Source organism: Lepeophtheirus salmonis, chromosome 5 (assembly GCF_016086655.4).
Source record: "Lepeophtheirus salmonis chromosome 5, UVic_Lsal_1.4, whole genome shotgun sequence".
Lineage (NCBI taxonomy): Eukaryota > Metazoa > Arthropoda > Copepoda > Siphonostomatoida > Caligidae > Lepeophtheirus > Lepeophtheirus salmonis.
This window is the reverse complement of record NC_052135.2, coordinates 8,731,232-8,744,532: the sequence shown is the minus strand read 5'-3', so window position 1 is coordinate 8,744,532 and position 13,301 is coordinate 8,731,232. Positions and strand designations below refer to the sequence as shown.

General features: G+C 33.6%; 4 protein-coding genes across 4 annotated transcripts; all 4 read right to left on the bottom strand.

The window, feature by feature from the left end:
* Positions 1-1,948: 1,948 nt before the first annotated feature.
* LOC121117692 (transmembrane protein 50A) lies at positions 1,949-3,027 on the bottom strand. The gene is made up of 4 exons (XM_040712161.2): positions 2,845-3,027; positions 2,675-2,787; positions 2,444-2,604; positions 1,949-2,381 (listed from the first exon to the last, which is right to left on the bottom strand). Exons 1-4 carry the CDS (start codon positions 2,929-2,931, stop codon positions 2,248-2,250), a joined length of 495 nt encoding a protein of 164 aa, XP_040568095.1. The 5' UTR covers positions 2,932-3,027; the 3' UTR covers positions 1,949-2,247.
* A 460-nt stretch (positions 3,028-3,487) lies between these two features.
* On the bottom strand, positions 3,488-5,030 carry LOC121117691 (rhomboid-related protein 1-like; the record flags this gene model as incomplete). The annotated part of the gene is made up of 2 exons (XM_040712160.2): positions 3,488-4,426; positions 4,487-5,030. Coding segments are annotated over 2 exons (834 nt in total), but the record flags the coding sequence as incomplete, so codon positions are not given.
* Positions 4,957-6,141, bottom strand: LOC121117690 (uncharacterized). The gene is made up of 2 exons (XM_040712158.2): positions 5,334-6,141; positions 4,957-5,280 (listed from the first exon to the last, which is right to left on the bottom strand). The coding sequence occupies exons 1-2, from the start codon at positions 5,848-5,850 to the stop codon at positions 5,075-5,077; spliced, it is 723 nt and encodes a 240-aa protein (XP_040568092.1). The 5' UTR covers positions 5,851-6,141; the 3' UTR covers positions 4,957-5,074.
* A 149-nt stretch (positions 6,142-6,290) lies between these two features.
* Positions 6,291-10,743, bottom strand: LOC121117689 (dyslexia-associated protein KIAA0319-like protein). Its single transcript, XM_040712157.2, has 8 exons — positions 10,078-10,743; positions 9,641-9,974; positions 9,063-9,393; positions 8,202-9,010; positions 7,348-8,146; positions 7,007-7,282; positions 6,786-6,950; positions 6,291-6,691 (listed from the first exon to the last, which is right to left on the bottom strand). Exons 2-8 carry the CDS (start codon positions 9,923-9,925, stop codon positions 6,558-6,560), a joined length of 2,799 nt encoding a protein of 932 aa, XP_040568091.1. The 5' UTR covers positions 9,926-9,974; positions 10,078-10,743; the 3' UTR covers positions 6,291-6,557.
* Between the last annotated feature and the right edge of the window lie 2,558 nt (positions 10,744-13,301).

Sequence of the window (13,301 nt, the reverse complement as noted above, 5' to 3'; positions counted from 1 at the left end):
CCCAAATCATATTGTTTCACCTTCAGTAGCTACTGCTTCAAAACAATTGCCAGGTAGTGTTACTGTAGAGTCATTAAGCCATAAGGGCAAATCTCCAAAGGTTCAAGTTCCCAACAAGTCTTTATCTCCCATGTCTCGTTCTGGAGGAATAAAGTCTTCCACGTCACATTCCAATAACTCTGACATTAATTCCGTTTCAATTCAGTCAATGCCTGGAAAACAGATGCAGCAGCATTTTAAGTCGTCGTCCCCACATGTTACAATTACGAAATCATCAAATGCCAATATTTCATCATCTAGTAAAGATGAAAATAATAAGTCCAAGGATGAAAACTTAAAACTCAAATGGTTTGAAGACGAGAAGAAAAAACAATCTATTAAGCAAGATCAGATAAAAAAATTGCAATCACCACCTCAAAATGCCAATCCCTTCTCATTGGATCAGTGTAAAAATGCTAACAACTCTGATAATCCAAAACAGTTCCAAGAACATCTACATAAACCAGATCAAGAAAAGGTTAGACAACAGTTAAAACTTGAGCAAGAAAAACAAAGGCAGATCAAGCAAGATCAAGAGAGGCAAAGACAGCAACTCAAGCAAGAGCAAGAAAAGCATAGGCAGAGGCAACAACAGATCAGTTTAGAGAAGGAGAAACAGAGGCAGCAACAGATCAAGCAAGACCAAGAACTACAGATACAGCAAAAAATAAAGCAGGAACAGGAACGTCAGCGGCAACACCAGCTTAAACAGGAGCAAGAACGTCAACGACAACAACAGCTTAAGCAGGAGCAAGAACGTCAACGACAACAACAGCTTAAACAGGAGCAAGAACGTCAACGACAACAACAGCTTAAACAAGAGCAAGAACGTCAACGACAACAACAGCTTAAACAAGAGCAGGAAAGACAGCTTAAACAAGAGCAGGAACGTCAACGACAACAACAGCTCAAACAAGAGCAAGAACGTCAACGACAACAACAGCTCAAACAAGAGCAAGAACGACAGCTTAAGCAAGAGCAGGAACGTCAACGGCAACATCAGCTTAAGCAAGAGCAGGAACGTCAACGGCAACATCAGCTTAAGCAAGAGCAGGAACGTCAACGACAACAGCAACTCAAGCAAGAACAAGAACGTCAGCGGCAACAACAAATCAAGCAGGAACAGGAACGTCAACGACAGCAACAACTAAAGCAAGAACAAGAACGTAAACGACAACAACAGATTAAGCACGAACAGGAGCGAAAGTTGCAGCAACAAATAATTCAAGAGCATGAAAGACAATTACAACAACAACTGAAACAAGAGCAAGAGCGTCAACGACAAATTAGCTTAGAAAAAGAACGACAGAGGCAACAGCAAATTAAACAAGAGCACGAGAGACAACGTCAACAACAGCTCAAGCAAGACCAAGAACGACAAAGACAGTTCCAACAACAACAACATCAAGAAATCTTCAAACAACAGCAAATGCAAATTCATCAAGAGCAGGTTCAACAACAATTTCTTTTGCAACAGACTGCTTCCCCATTTATGGTTCAATCACCCAATTATGGGAATAGTGTTCCAGCTTCCTCCTCATCCAAAACCTCCAACTCTTTGTCATTCATGCAGCAGCCCCCTTCTCAATCAGTTTCTCAAATGCTTCCTACCATTCCATGTAGTATATCACCCTCATATAGTGCTGACACCCAACAGCAGCAAATCTTTGTTTCACCTCAAAACTCAGTCATCTCTGGCTTACACATCACGTCACCACCGCCAAGTGCTACCAATAGTACAACATTTTATGTACCGAAATGATTATTATTATTTATTTTCACTTTTCTGGATCTTCAAGGCTTATCCACATTGGACATGATATCAACAATGTACTCACGTTATACGGCGTTTTTTTTTTCTTCAGTCTAATTCGTCCAGTTATGAAATAGAATGATCCTACTCTACTACTCACTTATTAATTTTTTTTATTTAACAACCGAATCAATATAAATTTTTAATAATTAGGTACAAAATATATAGATATATTATTAATCTAGTACATATTTAAATGTGTGCAAAAATGTCAGACATGGACATAATTAAAGTAAATGAAAAAGTATTATAGTATAAATATCTACCATTGACGGGCCTTTTAATACAACGTTATGAGAGTAAGCATAGAAATAGACATTTGTAAGAACATGACTGAGTTACATATTGATATACAACTTTAAATAAAAAGATTACTATCGATTAATAGTTATTTATTAATAAAGAGAGGATTCGTAACGTCCACTCCTTCCAAATCTGTAAGTGAGAGACGCTATAAAAATAAGGAAGTTTTGGGCAAAAAATCCAAATCCGGGGTAGTTTGTGGAGGGCTTGAAATTGTTGAAATCACCTAAAATATAGTAAGAGTAAGGAATTAGGTATAATCTCTATTTCTTGTCATGTATCCCTTACTGTTGAGCATATACTCTCCAAAGAATATCCATCCGGCACCAATAAGAGCACCAAAGGCCATAACAAATCCTGTAAAGAACCATGCCTTAGCCCCAACAGATCCACAACAACCACCAACTGTATCTCCCCCTTCTAAATGTTCGTTGGTAACCATATTCAACCTATACAGAATCCAGATACAAAAAACAATAGTAAAGAGTCTAAAGTAACAATCCAAGACGGATTACATACATAATCATAGAAATGGTGCTAAAGGCGCCGCAAATGTGAAAAATGGGCCTGTAGTCCGTAGTTCCTCCATAAAGAACGGATACATCAATTGCGAACCACCAGCCTGCAGCAAACTAAAAGAGAGAAAAGGGAATGAGTGATGACTGGGGAAGGGAGAGTGTCTTTCTTACCAAAAATCCTGACAAAATGGATGCAATGTAGTTCCTCTTATTTTCAAAGTCGAACGAGAACGGTATTCTACTTAATAAACCTGACATTTTAAAATCCTTAGTAATAATCCTCAATTGACTGTCTAGTGAGTAATGTCTTTCTTCTTCAGAGCTCTGCCTTCTTTTGTTAATTTATATTTATTGCCATTGGCTATTCATCCTCAGCTAAATACAGACACAAAAATAGCTATAAAAATGAAATACGAGCATAATACTAGAGAAAGCTAGAAATATAATATCACGACTGGTTTTTTAACTACTCTCAACCTCGACTGTCAAAAAGGTAAAATCAACTTGTACACCATCTTTAAATTGAATTGATAATCTTATTGAAATTCAACTTAAAAAAAAAAATATTGAAATGACACGAATTCTAAACGAAGTTCCTTGATTTTTATTAAATATTATAAAAATCCAAATCCTATGTCATAATAGCTTTTTTGAGTTCATAATAATATCCAAGATAATTGGAGACTCGTCTCAAGCTAAGTATGTTATCAATTCTTCCCTACTATAGAATATAACTTATATTTTATGGTAGGGAAGAATTGACTAACCTTTTTGGTTCCTTTTTTCTGTTTCTTTACAGATTTACATTATAAAATACCTTATATATTTTTATTCAATAGTAGATTGATTACATTGGCGTTACATGTATATGTATTTCTCGCATCCACCTATCCGGGGCCCGTAGTGGGAGGGGGAGGGAGAAGGGGACTGACAGCAAATAGTAGATGATAAAAAAATAATTATATAATATATTTTATACACGAATCGAAATAATTATAACTATTATGATAAAAATCGTCCAGTATCGTTCTTAATTTAGTTCAGATTTAAATTTGACTTATATACCGATATAGTTATTTAAAGTTGTTGTTTTTGTTTTGCAATCTATAAAATATAAATATTATTTATAGGTTTATTATTCTTTTGATATTTATGTAAGTTTTTTAAATTATTTATAAATGGCCGGCCAAATCTTTGAACATGAAAAGAAAAAAACATTGAACCCTGATTCACGAATCTTTTTGTAAGAAGCATTGATTTGTATCTTCATCTTGGGCTGAGAGAATAGTCGTCATGTTACGTGTACCTATTGCTAGAGCAGGATGATTGTTGAAACAATAATAGCACTACGACTTTTTCATTTTGTGCTCTATTTGGATGCATAACAAATAAGAGGAAAGGCGTGAAAAGAGTAGCAGTACGGGCACTGTCGTTGTTATTCCTTACTCATTAGCTTTCATATCTCAACAAAAGGTAATATTACATTGGTTATTAAATTGAGGAATATATTTATAGCATTTATCGCTGCATTCTTTTCGGAAAGTGCTCAAGTCACAAGGATCCAGGGGTGGGAATTCAGTATCGTTAAAAATGTGTTCCAAGATCATAAATGCCCAGACAGACAAGTTCCCAATTAAAACTAAGCATCGAATCAACTTATTATTTTTTCGAAAAAAGTGGTGATGAAGTACAAGATAGCCAACGAGGAAACCAAATATTGCTCCTCCTACGTGTGAAATATAGCTGATGTCTCCTAAAAATTAGCCCAGATAAGAGAAAAGGCTATTAGAAGAAGTGATAATATTCTTCTTACCTGTACGGGATGATCCATATCTTTGTCTAAGACAATTGTATACATCTAGAGAGATAATGAAGCCAATTATGCATAAGCGTCCTATTCTTACACACTCCGATTTGATCACTCTTGCGGGTCGATTAGTTCTAAGTCGATGTCTAAAAATGATGGTATCTTCCGTCCAATTCAATGCAATATCCGCAACATGAGCTGCAGCAAGAGAAGAAACTCCTCCGGAGGCTCCTGCCAATGGTCTCTTCTTATCGATAACTGATACTAAGACAGAGCCCGAAACGCTGCCAATCAAATACACAAAAAGAGTTCTCCATGTGGAGTGATACATCTCTAATGGGACTCCCACTAGTAGCAGTAATATCATGTTGTTAATCAAGTGAAATGGATCTGCGTGTATCAAAGTGCATGTAAAGAAACGCCAAACTTCATAGCGTCTATTCGGATTGTAAATCCATCTTGAACAAAAAGGTATGCTTATATCAGGCCGAACGATGAGACCTCCAAAGTATATGACTACATTCAAAATGCATAGACACAGGATACCTAATTAGTTAGTGAAAATAATTTTGATAATATGTCAAATAAAAATTACTAAGATAACATTCCTAATGGTGGTGGAGAACAACTTATTTGATCGGCATATGCTATTGCATTCCATGCTCTCTCCCATGCTGAACTCTTTTGATAATTATTTCTAGAATGATAATTCATCATCATTTGTATGAATTCATTTTTAGAAAGAACTCCATCCTTGTTTTTGTCAGCAATTTTCATCTCTTCCTTAAAATTTCCTAAATCTGGAAAAATATGTGATAACATGCAATATTTTTTCATGTATCTATGTGTTTACCGATTCCATACACAAGCTTCATTTCTAAATTCTCTTGGGCATAGTCCTTTTCACTAAGATCATCGATCCATGCTTCTAGATAATGTAAATCCAAGGCAGTCTCATTCGTTTCGGTTACTTTAGTATTTGAGAACACTCTTACGAATGCCTTTATTCGTCTCCTCATCCCCAAAAACCCTGTATCCTGTTGTGTGACTTGATGCCTCAGAAGACTATTGTATTTAGTTTCCCACTCTGTTATGACCTCTTTCTGTGAAAAGTATAAATCTATCTGTGTTTTGTCTACTTCATTGGGAAACCAAAATTCTCGACACCGCGGGCTTATACTGAGCTCATCTATTAATTGACGTAGTGACTCTATTTCCAAGGGTATAGGCTCATGATTTAAATAAGATATCAGCTTTTTGTCCTCACTTTTTCTTTCATGCAGGCTATTTGTTCGCCTAAGAGCCTCAAATGTATGTGTTGGCTCATTATAAACATTTAAACTTATCGATCTATTAACACTTTGAACCATTTTATAAAAATTGTTCTTTACACATATTTTAAATAAATAAATGTGTATTGTCTCTTTATTTTTTTATTATCTTGAATTTCCTGTTCATATTTTTATACAAAAAAATCCCCTTCGTTGACTTTATTTATTCATTTCTTAATGTTTTTTCTGCATATTTTTCTAGAAATGGGTAGCCACTCGCAACCAAAAGCCAAGGCTGGGCCAGCCGTCATGAATTTTATCAATAAATTCTACGACGAAGCTCCTAGTTTTACGGACGTGTTTGATGAGGATACTTTTTATGCATTTGCTGGATTTTTCACGCTTGTTACATGCTTGGTTGCTTTTCTGGCCTCCCGTTATACGGTTATTAAATGCAAGGAATAAAGATGTAAATTTTTTGGAGGAGTAATAGCAAGATAATAATTATAATTATAAACCCTAAAAATTATATACATGAATTCTATCCTGACTAGAACCTGTATTGATAATAAACACTATTTATTAGGGTAACAATATTTAAAATGTAATATCACATAATTAAGTTCAACGTGATGAATATCGTTACGAATAATGTCTGTTGAAAAACAGATCGCCATTTTTATGTAGAGAATTTTGAAAATATCACTTTAATTCGAGCGAGACTAGGTCATTCCATTGAAGGCAAATACATAATATGTATTCATTAATTATAATGCCCATTATAAGGATAATGGAGCTTCTATCTTTTAAGTATGCGCTGATACGTTTCTATTTGTTAATGTTCCTCCATTTCCTAGGACCGATCCATTGGCTGCATTCTCGAATATAATCTCTTCGTCAGAATCCGTTTCAGATTCCATCAAACTCGACGTGTAAGGACCTGTAAACATATATATATATATATAAATCAATAACTCTCTTTTATTTATATATTTTTTTTTATTTCTATAAAAAAATATTGACAGATGACATACTTCGGAGCTCCATATCCTGATCATGTTGTCCTAATTTTGTATATCTTCGTTTCATTGTTAGTTTTCCAGGAATTTTCTTATTCTTGCACATTATAAAAACGAGGCCACAAGTGATTATTGTCGTCAATATTGATAAAAATATACCCACATAAATGATACTCCATTCTATATAGAAACAATGCATACATGCATTATAATTGCAACACAGAAAACAAACTTACCACAATTACTTTTACCATCCATAAGCTGCCTTCGTACAAAATTTTCTATCCAAAAAGGTTGGCAAATACAAGTTCTCGTTGCTTGATGGCATTTCCCATGTCCAGAGCAATTATTTTGACAGACTAATGTGTCTAGATTAATTACTTTCAATTCCAGGATATCTGGATCTGTTCTGAGTTTAGTTTGAAGTGTTTTTAAAACATCAACACCTTTCAAGATAATTTCCTTTCCTTTTTTATCCTGTTTTTTCATTAAGAAATGCATAACTACAAAATCTATGAGAGATGAACAAACAATTTCCAAAATATACGAATACGCAATAATATATATTTTTTTTTACTTGAATCCAATTGAGGAAATAAGGAGATAAGTTCAATCTTCATAGTTGTATCATCGCCCCTAACAATCGATAATTTGATTCGTTCTAGAATACGATCGAGAAGGCTTGATGTCAACGCATCTAAATTTTCATTTAATATAAGCTGTAAAATCTCTTTTTTGTGAGGATTATCTTGAACAATTATCGAGATAGAATCCTCAGATGTTTTTCCTTGATCATCCGTAACTTTTAATCGAAATATATATTCCCCAGTAACAACATCTGTCAAATATAAAACGGACTCAAAGGTTGAATTCCCAATAATTTTTCCAGCTGCCAGGGAATTTTCATCTCGAATCCACTCCCATTTTGCAATTCGAAAATCATCTGTAGATTTACTTCCATTGACTGCAATAACAGACAATGGCAAATTCACAGTCATATCTTCTCCAGCGTTAGCAACAGGAGAAGAATTAGTGTCTTGGTTCACAGTTATTTTAACCGTATCCTCGCCCTTATTCTTTGAATTATCAATAACTACCAACTTATAAATATAAACACCTTTAGTTAGATTAGTGACATTAGTGACTTGAGCAGATGCATTGATTATTTTAGAATCGGATGGGCCCGATTCTTGTGTCCAGGAATAAGATGAAATATTGATATCATCTTTAGAAAGTGAACCGTCAAGAGTTATCCAATTCACTGGCAGAGATAATTCTTTGTCTTCTCCAGCATTTGCTTTGGGAGGAACATTGATAGGATCACGCACATAGACAGTAACCGTACCCTCAGATACTTGATTCTTTACATCAGATACCTAAAAAATATGTAGATAATGAATAGATTCTCTGAAGACATAGAAATGAGCTAACTTTAAGAACAAATGTATAAACTCCTTTGACCAAATTAGATATTTTGGGATAAGGAGTTCGAACGTCTTGAATATCAGCAGCAAGATCTGTATCTGAAGGGGCTCTTTTCCACTCCCAACTTACAATTCCATGATCATCAGTACTTCTATTACCGTTCAAAATCACATTATCTTGAGGAAGATAAATAATTATATCTTCGCCAGCATTGGCGGTTGGTGGATAATCTTTTTGTGGAAGAACAAGAAGAGTTGAATTTGTGGAGTCAGAGACACCATCAGAATCTGTAACAGTGAGTCGTATACTATAATTTCCCAAAATTAAATTTTTCAATTCCAGAGTTTGTTCAGAAGAAGAAAGAGAGGGATACTGGACGGGAGCTATTTCCTTCTCCCATTTAAAAACTAATTTCGATGGTACATCATCCCATGACTCTGATCCATCAATGATAGCTGAATTAATGGGAAGATAAATTTTTTGATTTGTTGGACGGACAATTGCTTTTGGAGGTTTATTCACTCTTTTTTCGGGGAAAACAGTTATATTTCCAAAGGCATCTCCAATAACAGATTTTCCCCTGACAACTACTTTGAATCTATAAGTTCCTTGTATTAAATTTTTCACTGTAAGAGTTGGATTATTTCCATTTTCCATGACACCAGAGGTTTGATTGGATATTAAAACCCATTCATATTCATATTTTTCTCCGTTAGAGGCTTCTGGTATAGCAAAAGCAGTTAGACTTGCTGAGTTCTTTGGTAGAGTAATGTTTTTGGAAGATATTTCAACTGTTATTCGCGTTGGTTCAGGAGCTAAAACGAAAATTTAAATAAAAATATCTACAGAGATCCTTTTTTTTTTTACTTTTTGTGGATGCAACTGTTGTCGCACTAGAAGGCACACTGATATATGCTTTAGTACATTGTCCATTAGAGTCATATGTATATCCTTCTTTGCATTGACATTTTCCATTTCTACTTTTTGCGTTTACAGGAGTACAAACCTCGTTTTCATGGCAAGTTGCTAAATCAAGTCCAACTTCACATGTAGTCGATTTTTTGGGTAAAAGTACTTGATGCTGAGCAAGAAGGGTTTCCCAATTTTGTGAAAGGCCTGATCGTACTAGTACGACATGAGTCGAGTTACCTTTCTCATCTGCTTTAGGAAGACAATTTTCTACTTCTTTGCACGTTACCTAAAAGTTATGCAAAAATGATGAATTAAAAACATTCATTTATTATCAAGTTTCTATGCATATAAACCATAATTAAATTAAATATGTATATGATTCCCAAATAACGAATATTTTCGTCATAACATATTTCAAGTTAGAAAACATGGATGCATAAGAATGACTTGGATCATTTATATAAAGGGCAGTATGAGTTAAGGAATGATATACAGTATTCATCATTGAATAAATATTACATTATGAAAAGCACCTTATAACAAGCTAAAGTATTATTTTTCTCGTATAAAAATGCTTCGTTGCAGGATGGATCTGAGCAACAGGATGAGACACAATCTTCAGGAGAGTTGACAGTGTCAACTTTCACAAAGTTAAGTTTGAGTTCACCGAGTGGAACAGAGCTGGAAAACACATGTGGATAAATCCCTGGACATTGCTCGTTGTTAAGACGTGGAGCGTCAAAATGCAAGTTAATGGAATGGGCGACAAAGAAGCAAAGTGTAGACAGAAAATAGATTACATGTACAGGACTCATCATATTGATTTCATTCCTTCATGTTAGTTAGAAAGTAGATCCTCATTGAATCCTGTAAATAAGTTGGAAGAAAAAAACTATTAAGCAAATCAAGTAGCAAGGATTAGGAAGCCTCAAAAATGAATCCTATATGTAGAACGTAACATTCATCATACCTCCTTCTATTTCAAAACTTAAAGTAGGGTACGAAAACTTAAGCAAGAGCTTCTCCAAACAACATAATATTTCATATCTGATGACTGATAGTAATATTTGTTTCTCGTCAAAGTGTTGTCACTTAATAGTCAGCAGCAATAACATGAGATCTTGATTCAGCTGTTTATGTGGCTCTTATTGCCTTACTAAGGTAATAGATGGCAGATATTTAAATAATATTAAATACCAGTATGTTAACAAAAAAAGCAAAAATGAATGTGGTCCCCCTGACAATTTGAAGAATGCTTGGGAGGAGAGCAGCTTAGATGTCATGGCATTTCATTGGAATCGCTGCGAGCTGCAACTTGATGAAGGAAATAATCAATCAGTAACTCCACTCCGTATCTAGCAATGATATAGGAAGGAATTACAGCTATGATGATCCTCAATTCTTATAAGAGTCCAACAAGGAATTACACTTATAACTACACAACAAATCCACAGAGATAATCTTTGTCTTCCACACTAAAGCTCTATTCCACGCACTAGCGATTATTGTATACTTATAAGTTATAGCTGTCTCTTCGAGAATAAAATAATAATGATGACAGCTTTGGTAAATAAAAATTATGTTTAGGTAGCAATTACAAAAAAGAGCGCGATCTTCAAACTTCATATTTTTTTAACCTCTGGAATAGCTGGACGACGTTCCATCCACTTCTTTTTTTTCTCTCTCTAGTGGTATTGGAAGTACTATTTTATGTTATTAAAAATTAAATAGGGTGAAAATATAAAGATCCTTCAACATGAAATTGTGATAAGCTAATTATATAATTAGATGCAAAGAGAAAATTGAGAGAACTCTGGAGCCACGTTAGCAATCATGACGTCGGAAAAGAGGGATAAGGTAAAGTGTATTTCAAAGCCCCAAGTACAAAATATATCAAAAGAATTTGTTAATTATCCACATTTTCCATTTGTCTTCTCAATAAATATAATGACAATTTTTGGTGGACCAACGGGCAAAGTAGAACTATGCCTCATTGCCCGTACCGTTTTTCGTGTAGTCTTTAAGGAAAAGGTCGAGTTCTTAAAGGCAAAAGGGCATTGATGCAAAGAGGAAAGGATGCTTTCTTTACCCTATCACTTGAATGGCTAATTTTTACTCTGCCTTATTATTTGATTGGCTTACAAAGTCAAAGAAAATGAAATAAAGATATATGTGAGACATGGTGGGCAAAAGTCCTTATACTGCAAATCCGAGTTGAGTCTCAAGTCATTGCTCACGAATGCAAGTGAATGAAATTTTTTATCGAGTCCAGTTCAAGTCCTGAGACAATGAAAGATACATTGAAGAGTACCTGAAGTTATATCTAGTAAAATAATTGAAATGACTTTCGAGTTAAAGTCGAGTCGTGAGTCTTAACTTTTGAGTCCAAGTCTAGATTTGAGTTTTTTTTATTGTGAAATCAAGTCATGGCGCAAATCTAGAAAATAGATAATCGAGTCAAAGTCTCCACCTCTGGTTTGAATTGTACGGTATTTAAAAAAATCCTTAAGACTTTCAAAAATGAGCAAAAATGGATGCCAAGAATCAAATTAAATTTGATATCGGAACATGTCAACTGGAATTTTTTGGTTATTTATTCAGTTGAAGAGGATAGAAATATGACTCCGAGTAACTTTGAGATTTCATTCTGATGTTTCAGAGGTTGTTATTTGCCTGTACATATTTTAAACTCCAATATAAAAATTAATCAATAGACTTATTTTGGAACTACATGTATCTATGTATAAAGAATCTTGATTAGAACCATAATTTATCATGTATAATGAACAAAAAATGAACTATTTTATATTTTTCTAGATACTTAAATCATAACATAACGAATAACCTTATTTTAGACAAACGATAATTTTATATTTTGCTAACTCTAGGTACTAGTGTAATTTCTAAACTTAACATAATACTTGAAAATACTATTATTACAAAAAAAATCTCAAAAAAAAATTTAATAGGTTTATCTTATCTTCTAAGAGAGCGACGGACAATTTGAACTGATTATTAACATACTCAACATATTTTAGCTTACTATTAAATACTATATTTATTCTTTTAATGCAACCTATAAATAATTTATTATATAAAATATTACTTGAATAAACAGTTTTTATTAATTTTGAACAGCTAAAGTTTTTAAAATGTATTCTGTAATGAGTAAATTCTTTACAGGACCCTTGATAACATACCTAGTAGTAAATCATGTTAAACAGTGTTTTTTAGTAGATTATTCCCTTTAACTTATCCAAGTTATGATCCGAGATCTTCAACAAAAAGAAAAGACTCATTACAGCTAACCAATGTTCAAGAAGTGTTATTTGTCTTAAATTGAAAATACTCGATTATAAAGAGAAATCCTTATTACACACAAATCTAATTCAGAATTAAGTAACTATATTAGTTAGTTGAGCAAAAACTGCATATTTTTATGTCTACTGCCGAACAGTTTCACAATAATTTATTGCTTAGTTTGATTAACAATATGTTTATAGTCTGTATTGAAAAAATTGGAAACAATTTACTTCGCCGTAGTTGTTCCTGCACTTCCGTAGTAAGTGCTCTTTCAATACAGACATAAAAAAAATAATAAATCTAATTTAAATAAGTATTTTTAAAATTTGTAATAACTCATAATCTGTTCCACTAATTTCATAGTCACTTTCACATTCATATTTTCCTTTTATAGGGGGAGAAAAATAATTTTATCAGCTTTTTTTTATCATGGAGCTCTCTAGATAATTCAATATTTTTAAAAAAATCAATCTTTGAATAGCTTTTGCTACATGAATCTTCAGGGAAGCTATTTTGTATGAAGCATGAATATATTGTTATATAAACTTGACATTGAGCTTAGATTTTTCACATTTCATTATGCTTTCTGTCATAATTATCGTTTCCAATCCTATGACTTATGAGATTTTTGCTGCAATACTAGTGCCGTGCATCTAGAGACAAGTCCTGCCGGACTTTAAACAGTCCCTATAGGTAAGGACTTCTTATAAAAATATCTTTGTTTGAGGATATTTATTTACTATTATCATTGTGAAACTGTTTATCGCGATCCAAACACTCCTATACGTAAAAGATTTGAGATTGAATCTTTCAAAAAGAAAACTTATTATAATTAAGAGTATGTCTGGCATCTCTGAGTAGGTAATATGGAGATCAAGTTTCATAGAAAGT